This window comes from Opisthocomus hoazin, chromosome 18 (assembly GCF_030867145.1).
Source record: "Opisthocomus hoazin isolate bOpiHoa1 chromosome 18, bOpiHoa1.hap1, whole genome shotgun sequence".
Lineage (NCBI taxonomy): Eukaryota > Metazoa > Chordata > Aves > Opisthocomiformes > Opisthocomidae > Opisthocomus > Opisthocomus hoazin.
This window is the reverse complement of record NC_134431.1, coordinates 15,579,217-15,598,480: the sequence shown is the minus strand read 5'-3', so window position 1 is coordinate 15,598,480 and position 19,264 is coordinate 15,579,217. Positions and strand designations below refer to the sequence as shown.

Genomic DNA, 19,264 nt, shown 5'->3' with positions numbered 1-19,264 from the left:
AATTCTCATCCCTCCTCACCTGGGATCTCTCGGACTGCACTGTGAGTTCCAAAAGAAACCAGGACATGGGGGAGATGGTGAGCTCCCAGCTTGGCTGGAGCACCCAACTGGCTGCAGCTGTGGTGGGCACGGGGTCAGCTGACGACAGCTCTACTCTGGATGCGGTGTATAGTAGGTCTCCTTCACTCCTTCCCTGATCTTTTGGCTTCTCTCCTGCAGTGCAACATTGGACTGAGCACATTTGCTCTAGAAAAATGGACTATTTCAACAATGTTTGACCTACATCCCCATAAAGGGAGATGGGACTGGAGAAACCTCTCTAAAGTCATCAACTGAGCACTAGGAAGCTGTATTTCAAGAGGCAATCTGCGCCCTATCTGATGTCTTTAATTTCCATTACGAAACTCAACCACAGAGCAAATAAAGAGAGGAACTTGGCATTAATTACTAACTCGTAACTTAATAAAGCGTCCTCTGCAAAGGGCCCTGTGTGGCTGCAGCACTCTGCAGCACATGATGAAATTGCAGCAGCCGCTTCCTTCCCCGGCTCTCCGCTGCTCCCTGGGGCTGCCTGTCTGACCACAGTCTGCTGCAAACCGGCTGCAAATTACTTCTTCTCCGCAGTCTGGATGGTGGCTGATACGTCCGCTCCCATCCCTGTGCACACATATTTCCCACCTGGCACCGTCGACCCAAGAGTAAGAGTGTGACGGCATCTCCTGTTACCCATGCTGAGGGTACCGCTCCCAGGTGATCAGCTGGTGTATCCTACACCCCCGTCTACCTTCCACTCAGTTTTCTGTACATTTAGTCTGTCTTTAAGCAAGATGTATCGTCTAGATACCTGTGTGCTGCAGTGAATGACATAAACACATATATCTGTGCACAAGAATATTCAACAGAGCCATGCGGATATATACTGCTACAGTGTCTGACATCTTCTGGGTGCTATATAAAGTATTCCACTCTACTAAGATTGTTGGTGATGATTTACCTGCTATAAAAGTAAACAATGTCATGTTTCTGTGTCCTATGCATGAGGATATATCTTCGTATGCTTTATATTAAAATAAAGGAAATATATCCCCATATCCAGCCCCCATTACTACACAAATTAGGCAAATATACAGTGGCAGACTGCATGGTTCTTACACGCTTGAGGATTGAGGCTGCTGTTGTTAGGGTTTAAGTGAAAAAGTACAGACTGCCCAATGTGGCCTGCAGGATGCGTGCACGCGTTTCGTGGAAATCAAAGCATTAACCACAGCATCTTTAAATCCCTATATCCTACCCAAACAGAGACTGCAAGCAGTTACCACAGACCAGAAACGCTGGGCAAACCCCTCCAGGCCACACTTAAGAGCCCTACGCTGCACTCTCCCATTTGTGGGGCAGACCCTGCCAGTGGTGATGGAGCTACGAGAAAGGGGTATAAACAGGGCAAGAAGGACTTTACGTGCTCAGTCAGTGAGAGAAGCATTTGCTTTATTTTTCTGCTCTGAAGGGCTTGCTCTCCAGCCCGCTGACAACATTAAACGAATGCATGAAGCGCCAAAACTCGGGAATTTGCCCCAGTCTGCTCAGTGTATCACATAACGAATACCCAGTCCAGACGGTGTTCGATGTAACTGTATTAAATGACACACCTGGCCTACTAACTCAGGTAGACAACCTGTTGAAAGAAAAACATTTCTCATCAAATCAGGCACATGGTACGTTAAATAAAATACCTAACGTAGTACATCATGTCAATATTAAATCAGATTTGTTGCATGTTGAACAGCTCTTCCGAGCAGCAGATTGAATTATCATGCACAGCTAGTGATGACAACATTACTGTGCATTAGCTTTCATTAACTAATGTGCCACGTTCATACATCACCTGAGTTAAAATTAATGTATGGCATGACAAACAAGATCTATCAATAAAAGGCAAGACCCCAAGAATCTGCAACAATTCATTCCCTTTGCTTTCCTGAGACCGCAATCTCCTAGATGTTATTTTGACACACGAGATATTTTTGTTTCACTCTAATAATCGACAAGACACATGAGAAGGATGCTTGAAAACACCCCTTCCAGAAAATACTCCCATTAGATTAATTAAGCTTTTTAAACAATAGGCAAAATAATGCCTTACAGAATCTGGGGGGATGGAAACAAATAGAGATGATTTTTACCTGTATATTCAGTTTTGTTTATGCATTTTAAAATTAATTGCATCTGCTTATAGAAGACTGCAAAAAGATTTTGTTAGGTTCACTATATCTCATTTGATCTGTACATGTTAAGTAAAAAAAGAAGTAAAACAAGAAAGCTAGCTGCCCTGTGTATGCGTAAGCACATAAGCACACAGTTGTAAACAAACGTCCCCTCCAAATCATGCTGGAATCTGAGAATCAGCTCAACTCTTTCTAGGTCCCAAAGCATGCCAATGACTGCTAATTCACATCACGTTGTCCGCAATCTCCACTCTCCCATCTCTGCAACTTAATTTCTCCGTAAAGACTGAGCTTTCACGGTTTTAAGGCATACAAACAATATCTTAACACAGTTGTGCTCCCAAAGTCTTTGTTACAACTGCTTTATAATTACCATTTTTCTAAGCTGGTTTGATATCCATTAGTTAGATGTAATGCATGTTAAAAGAAAGAGCTAATAGGCACTTATCAGGAATCCAAATAAGAAAAAGATAAAAAAACTCTCTCACTTTGCCCTTTATACCACATATCACTATAAAAATACACAATCCTGTCTGTCTACTCATGCAATATAAACAGAAAAAGCTAAAACTTCATCCAGTTTTTGCTTATAATGCCGATTCTCTATTCAGCTTTATCTTACAGTTTATGTTTTTTAATGGCTGGTAAATGGTCGCAGAATCATTAAAGGTTGGTTAACCTTCTCAGTCTAATTTTGACCTACAAGTTACTTAATTTAATCATTCTCCCATAGAAAAAGATTGAATCATTATGTGCAGACATGTGGTGATGGCCATATTACATTAGATCTTCATTAACCCAAGTTAATAATGGCTTTGTACTAATGGAAACCTCCCCTTCCTCCTAATTTTTTTCCCCCAAATTGGAAAGCTCACTTAGTGAATACTCTGCATCCGATGTTAGACAGAGAGAAGACAGGAATTGTTGATGGGAAGAATAAATACTGAAAAGCGGTGTAAAAATAACATTTCCTAAACATAAAATTCGCCATTCAGAAGAGTTTCCACAGAGGACGGGAATCTCATGCCCCTACTCAGAACAGGAACGCTTCACCCTTGAAGCGACTCCGTTCATCGCAACAAGGTCTCCGGAAGAGGAAGACAGCCCACCAGAAAGGCAAAGGCGTCAAAACCAAGTTACAATGAGAAGTACAATGAGATCCCGAATGTGTCCTCAGAGTACAGCTATACACATAATTACTAGGATACAGCTTCCCTACATAAAATGTGACCTTTCTTACCAACAAACACGCCGAAGTGTGCCTGTGCTACTTGTCTTTTTGATTGATCAATAAAACTAACAATATTCTTCCATTTTGAACACTGGGAGGCGAGGCGCGGGAGGGGGCTGCAGGTTGCAACGCCACGGAGTGATCCCAAGGCAGTTTTACTCGCCCTACCTGGGGTACCAGTAGCGGTCTAAATGGCACGGCACGGAGCTCCTCATGGGTGGATTTACCTTGCCAGCAAGTATGAATTTGAGTATGGTATTTGGAGAACTGCTGTAGTGTTAAATACTAAAACATCTCAGCAAACAAACCTGTACCCTCAAGTTAAAAAATAAAACGCATTCAGTAGGGGATCTGAAGCACTTTTTGCATACTCATTGTTAAGGGATTCAAATGAAAAATGGGGAGCCGACTCACCAGAGGTGCTGAGTGGAGTTATGTAGGTAGACAGGAATGTGTGCAAGACATCAAGATGACAGAAGTGCCTGAAACTCTACTGCAGATGTAATAAATTGCAAATATACTTAAATTAAACTGCATCCCACATGGCTCTAGATAGAAAACTAAATAAAAACAGCACTTATCCTTCTGAACAATATTCCTTCAGTCATAACTGATAGCTACTGTCATTCTCTTTCACTACTATTTTTGTAATCATTGGCAAATTTTGACCTTTCAAGCAGCTAAACTAATTCATAAAGGATGCCACTTCCTAATTAGCGCAGACATCAGATTCTCAGCCTCAAACAAGGCAAGAGCCAACCTAATGAGAATAAAAAGAGCAAGTGGGGCTGGAGACATGACTGAGTGAGAGGCTGCTGTCACCCAGAACTGGAATAATACTTTCTTACTGTTAAAAATGAAATAAATATCTCCAGAGAGAAAATGAACAGATGCACTGAATGCAGCATACACATGGGCACACCCAGATTTGAAGATCGCTCTGTTAGAGCAGCCTGCAGCCTACTGAGACCCCGCGGACCGCAGAGAAATAACAGGAGTAAAACTTCAAGATGGGCAGAAGCGCTTTCAGCCTCTGCACAAATAGTTCTGACTGCATAAACCGATGAGCCTCAGCTCGGCTGAGCTCCTGCTCCCTCTCGACTCCCAGAGGTTAATTTAAAAAATGGAGAAAGCGTGGCTTAGGACAAGATATCCTGAATGCCAACGCCAAGCTACGCTTCAAAGTATGGCTAGGTTTCATGCTTAACTGAAGGCAGATGCAACTAGTGAAATCATGCAGAGCTGGCTGCACAAAACCTGGGGCTTAACGCACCTTCCACAAGGCTGGAATCCAATCCTTGACTTTTGACATTGTAGTATAATGTAATACAATCTACTATAACATAACATAATATAATATAATGTAGTCTAATGTAATATATGATGTAATACATATTGTAAATACTATAACATATACAATATTATGTTATTTGTAACTGCTGATGAAAAGGAGGCAGAGAGTGAACTATTGCAGTGTTGTAACTCCCTTCTAGAGTGGTCTCAGAACCTATGACTTCCACATTTTTTTTCTTTATATCAACTTGGCCATTTTTTCCGGAGGGGAAAATCATCAGTCTGGGGATTTGCATTTTTTTCTCACCTACAGTCCTATAATTCACTTCCTTGCTCTTGGGACTGGATGCTTCTGAAAAGGAAATTAAGAGCACAGATTTCATAACCACTCACCTTGAAACAAAACGGAAAGCACTACCACATGCGTCTGCAGAAAAAAACAATTTCTTATCTTAAAATTGTGCTTGGCTGAGCAAAAGAACCTAAAAAAGCATATTGCGTATCCTAAGTCTGTGTGCAATGTGTGAGAGAATAGAGCCCGGTCAGACAAAGCCGTTTTTAATACAATACAAAGTGTAAGGGTAAGAGCAGCACCTGCCCATGCTGCAGAGGATGGCACTGCACTGATGCTGATGCTTCGGCTTGTGAGGAACCCCCCAGTAACACACCCAGCCTGTGAAGAGCTCCAGGACAAACGAAAGAATCTCGAGACCTACTCTGGCTCTTGAAGATTTTACCTTCACGTGATCTCTCTGACACATATGGCTTTTACGTTATTTCTAGCTTCCAGTGCTACCAAGAGGAGCGGGCACCTGGTACAGACCCGGGCCTCCCTGCGCCACGTCCCCGCCAGCAGCCGGGTCAGCCCAGGTCCAGGAACCTGTCAAGGTGCTCTGGTGAACCGGGACCTTCCCAGTGCTCTGCTGAATTGGGACTTCCCTAAAAAAAAGAGTACGAAAGTTGATTTACCTCCAAGCCGGTACAAGAATTTTGAACATTTAAATGATGAGCAGCACTACGGCGTTTTCAGAATGGTTTGTAACGGAAGAAAGGGGTTTTCACTCGGTGTCCTATTAAATTTTAAAAATGAAGCATCCTCTCTTCAGATCTCAGGCACTGCTGCTTCTGTTTCCTCCCCTGTCACCCAGCAACACCCGCCCTGCTCCTTCACGGAAAGAACAACCCGTGAGACACCAGGCACCTCTTGATGAAGCACACTACCAGGCTGGAGAAGAGGGAGGAGCCAGAAACGCAGAATCCAAATTCTCCACATGAATATATACATATATACACATGTACAAATGCAACTATATTCCTTAAAAGATTAATTTCACAAGCCTTAAATTGTAGTTTAATTTGAAAACTAATTCAGCCTCATAATTGGCTTTCTGTTCAAATCACTGAGGCTAAAGATTTAAATTCTTAATATTCAGATGACTTCCAAGTTTCTGGCCCCATCTGTGCATTAGTCCATGGTGTTAATCTCTGAGGGAATCTCTGCTGGCATAGAAATAAAATAAACAAACTGGGACACTAGTAGAATAATCGGCTTTTAAAATCCTTGGGTTTTTTAGATACTGCTTATTTTTATGAGATTTCTTTAACTCAATTTGCCACATATAGATTTGGCTCCCAGCTATTTCATTTTTCACGAGGCTTGCTATCAACAATTATTGTATCAGACTTCCATGAAGTCAGGAGGAGACGGGCAAATTTTAAATTACAACATTTCTCATGGAAGAAATACTAATATTCTTTTATTTTGGAGGACTGTCCATACTTCGCACTCTTTCACAACACTGCCAGGGAGGGTGCCAGGAGTAAACCCTCCTGCCTTCTTCCCTCTGAGGGTGATGGAGCACTGGAACAGGCTGCCCAGGGAGGTTGTGGAGTCTCCTTCTCGGGAGATATTCAAGACCCGCCTGGACAAGGTCCTGTGCAGCCTGCTGTAGGTGACCCTGCTTCGGCAGGAGGGTTGGACTGGGTGACCCACAGAGGTCCCTTCCAACCCCTACTATTCTGTGATTCTGTGATTCTGCCTACACAACACCAGGAGAAAGCAGGAGCCGGAGGAAGCCGTAGTTGAAGAGCAAGCTCCGGGACTTTTGTTGTTGACTCGAAAGGGACCAAGATGCATCCAGAAAGTCAGTGAACTGGAAAGGATGAATGGGAATGGAAAAGGCCAGTCTGACAGGAACAAATTGTTTTGGAGAGATGTGTTAATTTTCGACAATCTTTCTGTTTAAAACAAAATAGATACAACCCAGAGCAAAGCACTCGAGTCACTGCGGAGCATTTCACATTGACCTTTTCAGAGCTGAACGCTTCAGTTAAGTAAGACATCCACATCTCACTGCAAGGTACCATTTGAGGTGGTTGAATCAAAACTAAGCTTCTGCAGCGAGCAAAATAATCTTTCCCCATCACATTTTTGTTTTACGATTAAATTCCCTTTTTTCTTTTACATTTAAGCATTTTCATTTTATCTTATGGAGCAAATTATTTCTTTTGGAAACCGCAGAACTACTTCTGAAACAGCACTCCCCAAGGACACCCTGGGGACGCTGCGAGCCCTCGCGGTGCAAGGCAGGAGCTGGGCTCGTGGCAGGCAGTCACTGGCGTTGTACAGAGGGGAAAAGCCCACCCCAAAGGCCAGGTCCTCTCTGCCGTAAGCAGTGGGGCTTGGGGCACGGCTCGGAGCCGCGGAAAGGGCAGCAGCGTCTCGCAGGGCAGGCGGCGCTGGGCAGCGAGGCTGCGCAACCCCTCCCGCTTTATCAGCGCTCGAAAGGCAACTTCTGCAGCTCCGGGAGAACTTTGCTGATTAAGGCTGCCGGAGGGACCAGGGGAATTTCAGCTCGAGCCTGCAGCTGCATTTTTAAAACTTGGCTGTGTTCTTCATACAGAGGCAAAGTTCAAAGAGGCAGAACATTATTCAACACGAGTAAAACACAGTCTTTTAAGATACACTTTCAAACAGTGGCGCATTAAATCAAAACAGCTCGTGGAGGGGGGGAGCAAGGAAGAAAGATGGTCCTGTGGAAAAGCAAACCCTGCATCACTATTCCTCTCCTGCATTTTTGGAAGGGCCTGCATTTACACATTTAAATTGTCCAGCTGCACAACCTTAGGCTAGATAAACTAAAAATGCATTAAAATGTTTTCTAGAGAGTATCAGAAAAGGCGAAAGAAACGCAGTTCAGTTTAAGGGCCAGCACACATTCGAGGAGGTACCGGGGCCAGGCTGTGACACATACGTTCACACTGCAGAGAACCTTACTCCACCAAGACTGAGCTCCTGATTTCAAGAACACTATGCTACGGTGTAAGACACTATTTCAATTAAACTATTATAACCTATAACCAGCCACAACAACCTATTATAATTAATAATACTTGATGATTTCTTTCCTATTCCTGTCAAGGGTTGCTTCAAGGTGACTGGCGCACCGCAGCGAGCACGCTGCTTGGAAACCCAGGCAGTCTGTGTGCTCTGCAGTCTGGGAAGCCCCTTCACTCAAACCCCATCAGACTGCCTCTAATGAGTCTCTTCACGTTGCTGCCAACTCTTGCAGCTCTTGGACAATCCCCTTTAAAGGATATTTGTATTTTAGGCTGAAGCAACCTTGCTTCTTCTGTGGGAGGCTAAGTGCCCTGCAGTATCACGCCATGGCGCAGGCTGGAGTACAAACCCTTCCTGCATTCCCATTTTCTTGGTTCATTCTACCTCCTCTTGACTTACTCAGTGCAGAGTCAGGAGGTCACATCTTACCTGGCCACCCACCGTCCCCCGCCACGGCCAGGCACAACTTGCAGCTGTCCTGCGGGGTCAGAGATGAGGCACGGTGCTCTCTTCCAGCTCACCGCATCCCGGCTGCTCAGAGGGGACCCTGCTGCACCCTCCAGATGCCTCCGCGCTGCTCCGTACCCCGGGCTGTGCGGTGACAGCACCGCAGAGCCTTCCCTGCGCACTTTGAATGGGATCTGTGCTATCAATCCTGCAAAGGCCTGGCAGGGGCTCTCCCTGCAGCTCAAGGTCACTGCGCCCTGCTCAGTCTCTGCTCAACAGCGTGTTTTTGATGATCTTGCTCTGCAAAATTTCCATGGGTAGAGCTTGAGCTCCATATGTCCATTTTTTCTTTTTTTTTTTTAAATCTGGGCAAAATTCCCACTGCCTTCAAACAGTCATTGGCTGCTCACAGTAGCTGCCCTCAGAGTCAGCATTTATTTGGGATACTCTAACACTCTAGCTACTTTTCTCATAAGAGGTGTGCAGAACTATTAAGAACATTGCAGATACTGTGGTAATCGAGTAACACTGCATTTTTAATCACAGCCATTATAAATGGGCATATGGAAGATGTGAGAAATAACAATTGTACAGGATATCCAGGGAAGCATTTTCAGTCCTCAGGCATAGTTCAACAGCAATGAACAGTGGAAAATGAACACAGAACTCCTGTAACATATAATAAGATTTTTTAGTTTGCTCGAAGCAAGTCGGTACTTTATACATGGGTATACACACATATGCATATATACAGATGCACATACATCCATAACTTACTGTTGAATCAATACTCAACACATTCTGCTGCCACCTCTAAGAATATGTAAAGCCTTTCATTTGTCGACCGCTGCCACAAATGATCATGAATTCTGCCCATGCATTTTTTCTCTTGTGAAGGCTGGTGTAGCATCTCCTTAGTTATTGTAACATTCTGAAGCATCTTGAACTATAAAAAAGTTTCCGCATCTCTGCAAGATCTAAGCTTAGCTAAGTAAGCTGGCTCTACACGAAACAGGGATGCACAACTTCGACGCAAAGGGGGAGAACGGAGACATCCACAGTAACTCTGTGACCTCTCTATCACTTTCTCAAAGACACAACATCATGTTTAACGCCAAGTACATGGAATGAGGGCCTCAGATACTCAGATTCCCAGGAGGTTCTACAAAAGCAAAGAACAGAAATTCAATACTAATATAAACCTTTAAAAGAATACCGATTAAACAGGAAAGAGGGAAAAAAAAAACCCCAAACACATCAAAGACAAATGTAATTGCTTTTGAATAAAACCAGATTGCTTTCTACCTACCTGCCTTCAAGGCAAGCACTCCAGCCTGGGATACAGAATACCAAAAATCCCTGGTAGAAGCAGAGGCACAAGTGTTTTGTAGGCAAAGTTATCCTACTCTGATTTAATAGCTCAAAGGCTTATCTGGATTTCATACAAGAAGAGCATGCAATTTACTGCTTCTCTCACACAAATGAGCAGAGCTAGTTAAAACATTTGGGAACGCTTTGAATATTGATCTGTCCTAGACTAAGATGTAAGAAATTTGATTTGCTATGGAAATGTTGTATCAATCTTCAAGCCCTGCTATGTCCCCCAAAGTGGCCTTTAAACAAAAGCTGGAAAATCCTGTGGGAAGATGTCATTTGAGCCCTCAGCTCAGGGGCTTCTCGTGTCCCCTCTGCCAAGCAGGACCGGGATCAGCACTGCGAAGCCGGCACATCACCACCCAAAGCATATCGGGAAGGGAGCTGTACCTATTCTTTCCTCAAAAATAACATCACGTTCTGTCCCCACTGCATGTCACCACAGCAGCCCACTCCTCCCAACGCTGAGAGACCATCAATCACGACTGCGAATCACCTTGTTCAAAACCGCGGCCGCCAGAGACCTTCCTATGACACCTCCGGCAGCAGAGCAGCCATGATAAATGTTTGCTGACACAAAACAAAGTCACGCGGTATTTAACCCCTCAGCTGGCAAACAACCGAGGATAAAATTTATCTTAGAAAAATCTCCCTCCAATTTCAGGAGATTTGCAAACGTACTGGTGATGGTTTTCACAGTATAATTTCTGTTTAAAGTATGAATACATTCATATTAGTTATGCTCAGCAATAAGCAAACCAATCCTTCTACCATACTGGAAACTGCAGGTTTACACCGCACTGAAATAACAATCTTTTCAACAATCTAGTTGAAAAGAAAACATTAAAGACCCTTACAATTGTATTTTTCCAAGCATATAAACATGTTCATGTAAAAATCATCACTTCTGTTCCACGTACGGCTTACACCCTCACTAATTTTTCACCCATCAATTTTCTGAAATTCTGCTTCGTGCTTTTCCCCATTTCACCCTCTGTAAGAAAAGTCCATGGGAATGGAGCATGAGGCGGCAATTTCAGCGGGAATATTGCCACTTCAGTAGGTTTGCATCAGGCCCCAAATAAGAGTATTTTCTCCACGCTTTGGGACACAGGCTTTATTGGAGTCTGACTGGGTGCCAGGTACTGAGTTTGCAAATGACTGGATTCAATATCCAGGAGGCAGGCAGTCAGCATTTCAGGCGCAGGGTCGGTGAGAGGCCACTACCAGGCTGGCTTTCAGCACTCTGTAGTTAAAATAACAACCCTGTACACGTGCAATGAGCGTATGAGAACGGCAATACAGAGAATTACTCTACAAAACTTGCTTTTGCAAATTCCACATGTAGGAAGGGACCACCAGGATCCAGGTTCCCTCTAACCCAAGTCTGCACTTTCTCTGCATCCAGAGAAAGAGACACCAGCTAGAACGTTCTCACCTCCATCAGTCTCCAGCAAAGAGCCAACAACAGCAAACCTCTCCTACATTCCCTCTGGCTCAAGAGGAGGCAACGCCACTGTGCCAGATTAACGTTGAAACGCTAGTGATAACTTTAAGACTTTTTTTCGACTGTACCTGGTTTAGAGCCTTCATCAACAGATCCATTATAGACCTGGTTTATAAACTCCGGTCTGTTGTCATTCATATCAATCACATAGATGTAAAGGTCAATAGGATTCTCCACCTTGTTTCCATTCATATCCACTGCATGAGCCCGGAGCTGGGAATAAGCACAATGAAAGCATAGTATCAGCAATTGGATTTGTTGCAGAATGAAAAACCATGTTTTATAGGAATTGACTTCACCTCATAAATACTTTCCTAAAATTGAACTGAGCGGGTATCTAATTCCAGCAGAAAGCAGTGACATGGTTTCCATCTAGACTCCACACACAGGCAGCTTTTCAAGGCTTAACATAATATTGAAATAATATTTTAAAATAGCAATTGTCAGTGGAAACACCTTAACTCTGGTGTAGCGATGCTATCTCCTTCCCTGCTAACAGATCACTATATTTTAATTTTTAAGATGTGATGAACCTTGTCTGACAACCTGAAAAGCAAATTTTGCTGAGTTCCAAACACAGCGAGGAAATGAGTTTGACTTGAGAGGCTTCTTATGGGAACCTGCAGCCTTTCCTACCCACAGGAACAGGGATTAATAAGCGAAGATATTTCAGAACATTACTATTGTTTATTCTTTGTTTAATCAGTCTCTAGCAACAGCAACAGCTACCGACCCCATTGCTCTGTACACCAAAAGGCACTAAAAAGACCCTTTCCTTCAAACGGTGGGAGCCCCTGTGGCACTAAGAATGAAATAATTTTCTCAGGCTTAACGAAAATATCCGGTGATCAAGCATTACAATAACCAGAGCTGCAGTGTTAAGTCCTCCGTTAAACTGGAACTGTGGCTTTATCTTATTAGCAATAACCATCAGTAATAACGCTCAAAACCAAAAGCATCTGTTTTCTGAACAAAAGGGACAGACACAGCATGTCAAAATGAGTAATTAATAAAACAAAGCAATCAACAATAGTCTGGAGCAATCAGTAATCAGGTGAAAAAAATGGATAGCTTTCTCATTAAAGGGAACAGATGGCTACCCGAAACGGTGCGCGCGCTGAACGGAGCTGCCGACGCCGGCTTCAGAACGAAACCCAGACAAGCAAGGAAAGGGCTGCGCGGCCCCCAACGACGGTGGGGCAGCGGCGAGGCATCGCCTGGCGGCGAGTGCTGCAGGTTTCGCTCGTCAGCCCTCTCCACCGCAGCCCCAGCGAGCGCTGCTGAACCTCCACAAAGCCACGAAAACGGGGGACACGCTCTGGATGGCTGCGTGGCATCCCGTGAGGATGGCGGGACGAAGAGCGAAGGCTTCAGAGGACGACAGCTCGGTGCGAGGGCTGGCTGGAAGAGCGGGGCTGGGGGACCGGGGCCCTACCCACTGCCCCGCGCTGAGCATTTTGCACGACGCCGACACACCCCAGCTCGTGCCTTCAGAGGGGTCGAGGCCTCTGGTCCCTCCCAGCAGCTCCGTGGGCCCTCGGGATGCTGCCGGGAGTCGGAGCTCCTGTACCAAGGAGGTCTCTGGCTCCTCTGATGCATGACAAATAAATGTGCTAATTGCATTAGCACTGGTTTCCGTCTTTCGCTCTCGCTGTGCTGTGATTGATGCAACCTTCTCCTTCATGTGTGGCGTTCAGAAGGCCAGAGCTTAACAAAAGAAACTGCACGCTATTAGGATGGGCTGGATTAACATTTAATCAAGCAAAGAGAACAAACTGCCATGTGAAACGAGCTGGGAGGAAAATATTTTTTTTAAAGAGAGTAAAGCTGAACTTTTTGTTTAAAGACTGAAGAAATCCAACTTCGTTTGCCATACAGGCATTACATATTTGTAATGCTCCTAATATCTGCATTGCTTGCCTGCATACAAACCGCTTCGACTCCCACCTGTTGAGCCACCCCTCATCACGTCAGATGCAGCAATTCAATAACTTTACCAGTCAGAGGTCAGACCGCCTTTGAAAAAAAGTAATTCGGAGCTAAAATTAAAGTTATTATCTTCAAACTGAGGCAGCACTGGGCTCTCTCTTGCTTCGTTTCCAGCAGTGGAAACAGTTCCACTCAGAGATAAAGCAGAGAGCAAGGCTGGTATCTCCCCTCTCTGATCTGACTCTCCCCCTGCAAATTTTTAATTACATTTGATAGCTTTTGTTTGAAATCTCCAGGAGTAAGGGATTTCTCAGCAATGCACGCCTATCTGCTTGTTGCACGCGCTAAGCACACGTCCCCACCAACACGTTACAGGAAAAAAAAGGTTCAGCCAGCAAGGCTGCAGAAATCTCAGGCCTGTGGTGACGCGCACCAAGCGTCACCTCTGCCCTGAGCCCCGCGCCGGCTCCCGAGCCCAGTCACGGGAGGGAGGACAGTGCCTGGGGACACAGGAACGGGCACCAGTGCCCTGACCGACGGCAGCCAGGAGGACGGCACCCGCTCCCCAGGTCCCGCACCGCTGTGTCCTGCACTGTGCTGGTGTCTGGGTGTCCGCAGCCGCTCTTCTTCTGCTCTCCAGCACAGTTACTACTGCTGCCCTTTCTGCCTGCTCCTCTGCTCTCTCCTGCTCCTCTTCTGCCTGACTTCGGTGAACTTTTCTTCTTTTCTTCCTCCTGTGCTTGCTTGCATGAATTTTCTCTGTTTGTATTCTTTTAACAATTCTCATGTGCTGACGCCTCCGTATCCCTCCACAACACGCTGCTCCTCTGTGGTCAGTGCCCACCGCAGCAGAGGGAGAAGGGAGGCTTGAGCCAGAGGTTTGAATCTCAACTGAGCTCCATGGGAGCTCTTCCTCGTTAGAGACCATTCGTCATTAGAGACCCTTCCTCATTAGAGACTGTTCCCAGAGGAGGGAGCAAAGGAAGGGGGGACTCCAGCGGGGCAGTCTGTCCACTGGGAAACAAGTTGTATCTCCAAGGCAGATCAGATACTACATATCCCTTTCTTAATTCTTATCCTCCCTTATCCTCCTGCCCTACTCCTTGTATTAACGAGGCATCCTCAAGATGGCCAACATGCTTTACTCTGGAGTAGTTCTTCAGATGCCGCAACAGGGCTCACTTGTGTGAGTCTAACGTGGTGCTCCATGGCTCAGGCTGCCATCTGCTCCCACCTGTGACCAAGAGGGTGTTTTGGTGGCAGAATGATGGACGCGATGAGGAGCAGATGGATGTGAGTGCTTTGTGGCACTAGGCAAGGCACAAAAGGTGATGGCTGTGCTCTGTCAGACACAGACGTAATTTAGAGCTGGAAAAGCCACCACTGAAAAGGCTGGTGAGCACAACCTGGGCCACGGGACACATGCTAGACACAGGTCATGCAGAAGTCTTCAAATGGAAGCTGGTGGCTAGCTGGAGGCACAGTTAGGAAACACTCACAAAGTTGGTTTGAAATATTTACATTGTTCCCAAGATGGAGAACATGATAGGAGTAGAGAAGGAATAAAAATATCAAATGAAATACCTTGCAGAGGATTCTGAAAAATTAATACAGGTAGCTGGCTAATCTCTTGCTGGTGTATCGCTCTGCTGTACAGCAGCCAAAGAGCTGGCTCGATATTCTTTAACAAATATTGTTTAGAAGTATGACAATCATTGCTATCATATTCAGCAGCAGTTACCACAGGTCTCTGAGGTTTTTCTACTGACAGTTTCCAGTGTAAATGTAGCTGTTGGCATACAAATGATTCAGTATCATGATTATTGATTACACTGGAGGCTGGTGGTATCTGAAGGTAGTTAGTCAAAGTCAACACAGTGAATCGTGTTAAATATGAATATTACTTATGCACTAATGCTACTAATACAAATATACATTATCAATCAGTGACAGAACCTTTGAGCAATAAGCATACAATGTCATGCCTAATTTGTGTGCTCTTAATTGTGATTAAAAGTTCAAATTAGAGTATCGTGACACAAATGGCTGGCATTACTCACTAGAACTTGGTTCAAAATACTGGAATTAGCTCTTGTATCCCTTAATGGGATGGTAGACTTTTTTGTCTCCTTGCACTTCAAGTAACTCCTTAGACTGTAACCCACCTGCTCTGCTCCAGCCATGCCTGAGACAGTACTTCATCTGATGCCGAGGGCATACACACGTGTCTGGGACTGGATTAGCACTTGCTTTAAAGCTTCCCCTCAACGCACATTACTTGACTAACATAAGCAATGACTACTTACTGACACGTTTATGTTGATGTCTTTTGAAAATAGAGCTTGAAAAATGTCTTGGAAAACTAACCTGCCAATTTACTATCCCTTGTACTTGCCAGGCCTAACTACAGCTTGATGTGAAACCGGTGTCTGGATCGGAAGAGACATTCAGAGTCACTAATTCTGTCAGCAGCACAAACGGGACTTTGGGAATGCAGTTAAATACGGCCAAGAGAACTCATGCATATTAAATATTGCTACCTGCTGAAACTTATTTGGCATGCAATAAACATTAAGGGCTGACTACAAGGGGAGATGCAACAACACACGACTGCCGCAGTGAGACGGCAGCAAGCCGGGGCGATGTGCTCGTGCTTGTGCTGGGGCAAGCGGCTGCGTCCCCAGGCACGGGCACGACGGACGCCGGAGCGGCTCCCGCAGCATCACTCCACACAACACATGCACTGCCGCACCGCAGCGTGGGGCTGGCTAAGAGGCTGCAAAGCCCTTCTCATTTTTCTCCGCTCATATTTGCAGCTGACTCTGCATCTGGGATGGTTGCACGGTCCCTGGAGAGTTTGTGCTCTGGTTTGTAGCGCAGATGAGAAAACAGATGAGGCCAAAATACAGCCAAACCTGCGATCACTCCCACTGCCAGTTGTGCTGGGAGGTTAACGCAGGAATGCCAGCACACACTGCACCGGGGCAGACACCGAGTCCCAGAGGAACACACATCTCCGCATACATCAAGCAAGGAATGATCCTCCCTAAAAGTTCAAGAATGATCTTGAAAACAGGGGAAGTTCTGCTACAGAACTCCCAATCTAATTAGAAAAAGTCTGTTTCACCTTAGGAAAAAAAGTAGGTTTCATCAGACAAATGGCTTGCTAAATGCGGGGAGAGTTGAAACACTAGTATTTTAAAAATGGTAGTCCTGAAGCAATACAGATAATTATGCATAAGAAAATACGTGTTGAAAATGTGGGAGTTAATGAAACAGAACTCTTCATATGTAGCCTCACAAACACTTGCAAATTATTATTTTTTTCTTTATAATTTGTTTTTAGATTACCTGGGAACAAAAGCAGCAAGGACAACACCTGACAGTGAGAGAGATGCTGAGAAGAGTTCATTCTGTTTAGCACTGCAGAAAACCTGAAGCTGTATAAAGGCATCCATCTCCAGGCAGAACAGCAAGCCTGTATCGGACGAGAAGCCCGTGTTCTACTGGGTGAAAAAGCCCGAAGACCAGGGATCATAGAATCACAGAATGCTTTGGGTTGGAAGGGACCTTCAGAGGCCATCTAGCCCAAACCCCCTGCAGTAAGCAGGGATATCTCCAACTAGACCAGATTGCTCAGAGCCCCGTCCAGCCTGGCCCTGAATGTTTCCAGGGTTGGGGCCTCGCAGCTCTACCGACATCCCTTAGCCCAGCTGAAGAGCTAAGCTACTGATCCGAGCTAAAGAAAACTCTACAACAGATGTCAAACAATTTAAAGATGGCCAAGCTCTCTATTTCAGATTGAAGCCTACACCTCAGTCACTGCTTTTCCAGTACTCGGTATAAGCCTGGCTCCAAGTCTGCCTTTCCTTTCAATTCGAGACTCAGCTATACAAAGTGGCATAAATCCATTGACTTCTCTGAAACCTGCAACAGCCGAGACTTTGGACTGTATTTTCTTTCTGGAAGCTGGCCTGTTTTCTTCCAGTTTCTAGGATTGTCCATTCCTACTGTAAGTTCCTGCACGAGTGGTTGGGTCATTGCTTTGTACATGGTATATTTATAAATGCTTTGTAAAGGGTTACTAAATGAACAATTGAGGGTTCAATAAATCATCAATCCATTGCTATTGAGGCTGAAGGATCTAAAGGTTGGTTACAGCTACAACTTAAAATGTTCTCCATCACCTTCTACTGTTCTGCTAACAAAGATTTTCTATCACTCACTATTCCTGTCTCTAAGGTCTCCTAACATAGTTATCAGTTATTCACTCTCTATAAACTCCATCTTCCTGCAACCTTCAGAGTGTGAATATGCTCTTTTACATGCGGATGTCACTAGTTCAAGGTTTCCGTAAGGAACAGAAAGGGCTGGAAACCCTGCGGTGCATATGAGGCGGACTTACCCAGCCACCTCTGCCAAGGCGAGAATTCAGTTTACTGAATTCACTGTAACTGGTAGGTTAAGTTCGTTGTTAGTGGGCACACGATTTGTTGTTATGGAGGACAAAATCTTTTTCATCTTATGTTTTTGACTGTGAGTGTCTGCTAGCAGACATCACAGTGACTTTATCTAAAGTGTTAACTTGTGTATTGTATTATTGACTACACTGTTATAATAACCTGGCACCGCTGAAACAATATCAACAATGCTGAGATGACACACGCTGTATCGCAAATATTCCTTTTTCAAAACAACTTCTCTTCATATTTTCCTAGGCACCACAAACAAAATAATTGTTCTTGTTCACAGAGGATAAAATAATTTTCCTTCAGATTTTCTTTTACCCGGGGGAAATCTCTTTTCCCACCCAACTAAAGAGGTAATCTATTTTCTTTATCCTTCCACCGCCGTCCAGAAGCTGTGTCAACATGGCTAACTGGATACCTGATAAAGCTGACAGAATGTGCATCTCCAATGGCGCAGTTAGGGGAATATGGTGTCAGTGGAAGTGACCCGTACCGTTTCACTGACATTACAGCATCCCTGGGAACGGCTATTACGATGCCGAGAGATGTGGCTAATGCTGATACAAAGCAATCCACGAAACAACCTTTCACAGCCACTCCAGGAGAGAACTAAAGCGTAGATGCAGAAGTGTTTGAAATTTTGCTGGGCTATCATGCAAGGTGCAACACATTTTTTTAGCAATTTGTGGGACTGCGGCTGCTGTGCAATTACACTGTGCAATATAGGGGCTAGAATTTATATCAAAATATAATGGCCAATTACACTCCAAGTATTCTGCAGGTAGCGCATTTTATGAACTAGGATAGCGTGAGGCACCACTTTGGAGTGTAATTAATCTTAATTAATTTCCTCATATTTAATATTAGTCTATCTGCATATTTAAAAACCTATCTGACACACCCCCATCATACTGCCTGAGCATCTCTTAGTGATTTAAAATGAAAAATGACTATACCAATTATTGCATGTTTAGCTGCAGTAACGATTCTTGAATTAGTAATTTCCCAAGACGTGCTAATGTAGCGATTGGCTTCTCATGGCTTTGGGGGGTTCAGTCCACACATAAATTTGCACGGATATAATAAGCAGCATGAAGTTGTAGCACTTTTAAACAAATGACTCTGGCTCTATGTCCGAAAAGGACATCAGTTTAATGTTGCTTTGCATCGGTTTCGCTGATTTAGCAAGGGCAGGTTGCACTAAAGCAAAGCAGAAACGACGGCAGCATCTCCATACACACACACAACTGCTCCGGCAGCGAGAGACCGAGACTCGCTCTGTTCGCTGAGCCCGAGCACCCCTGCTCAGCCAGCTCCTCGGGGCCCTGTTGACACAGGCAGCCAGTCCAAACTGCGACCTGGGCTCTGATTTTGAACAAAAATCCCCGTCTTCTCAAAGCTGTGTGTCCCTTCTTGAACCCAGCAATTCTGGTACAGCTTTGCTTTGAGCTT

The 19,264-nt window shown here is 44.7% G+C and overlaps 1 protein-coding gene across 1 annotated transcript in view; it reads right to left on the bottom strand.

Annotated features, from left to right (window-relative positions):
• CDH4 (cadherin 4) overlaps positions 1-19,264 on the bottom strand; it is a 461,186-nt gene that overhangs the window by 81,593 nt on the left and 360,329 nt on the right. Inside the window, exon 6 of the mRNA XM_075438458.1 lies at positions 11,483-11,627. Within this exon, the coding sequence (XP_075294573.1) occupies positions 11,483-11,627 (145 nt within the window). The remainder of the gene's footprint in view (positions 1-11,482; positions 11,628-19,264) is intronic.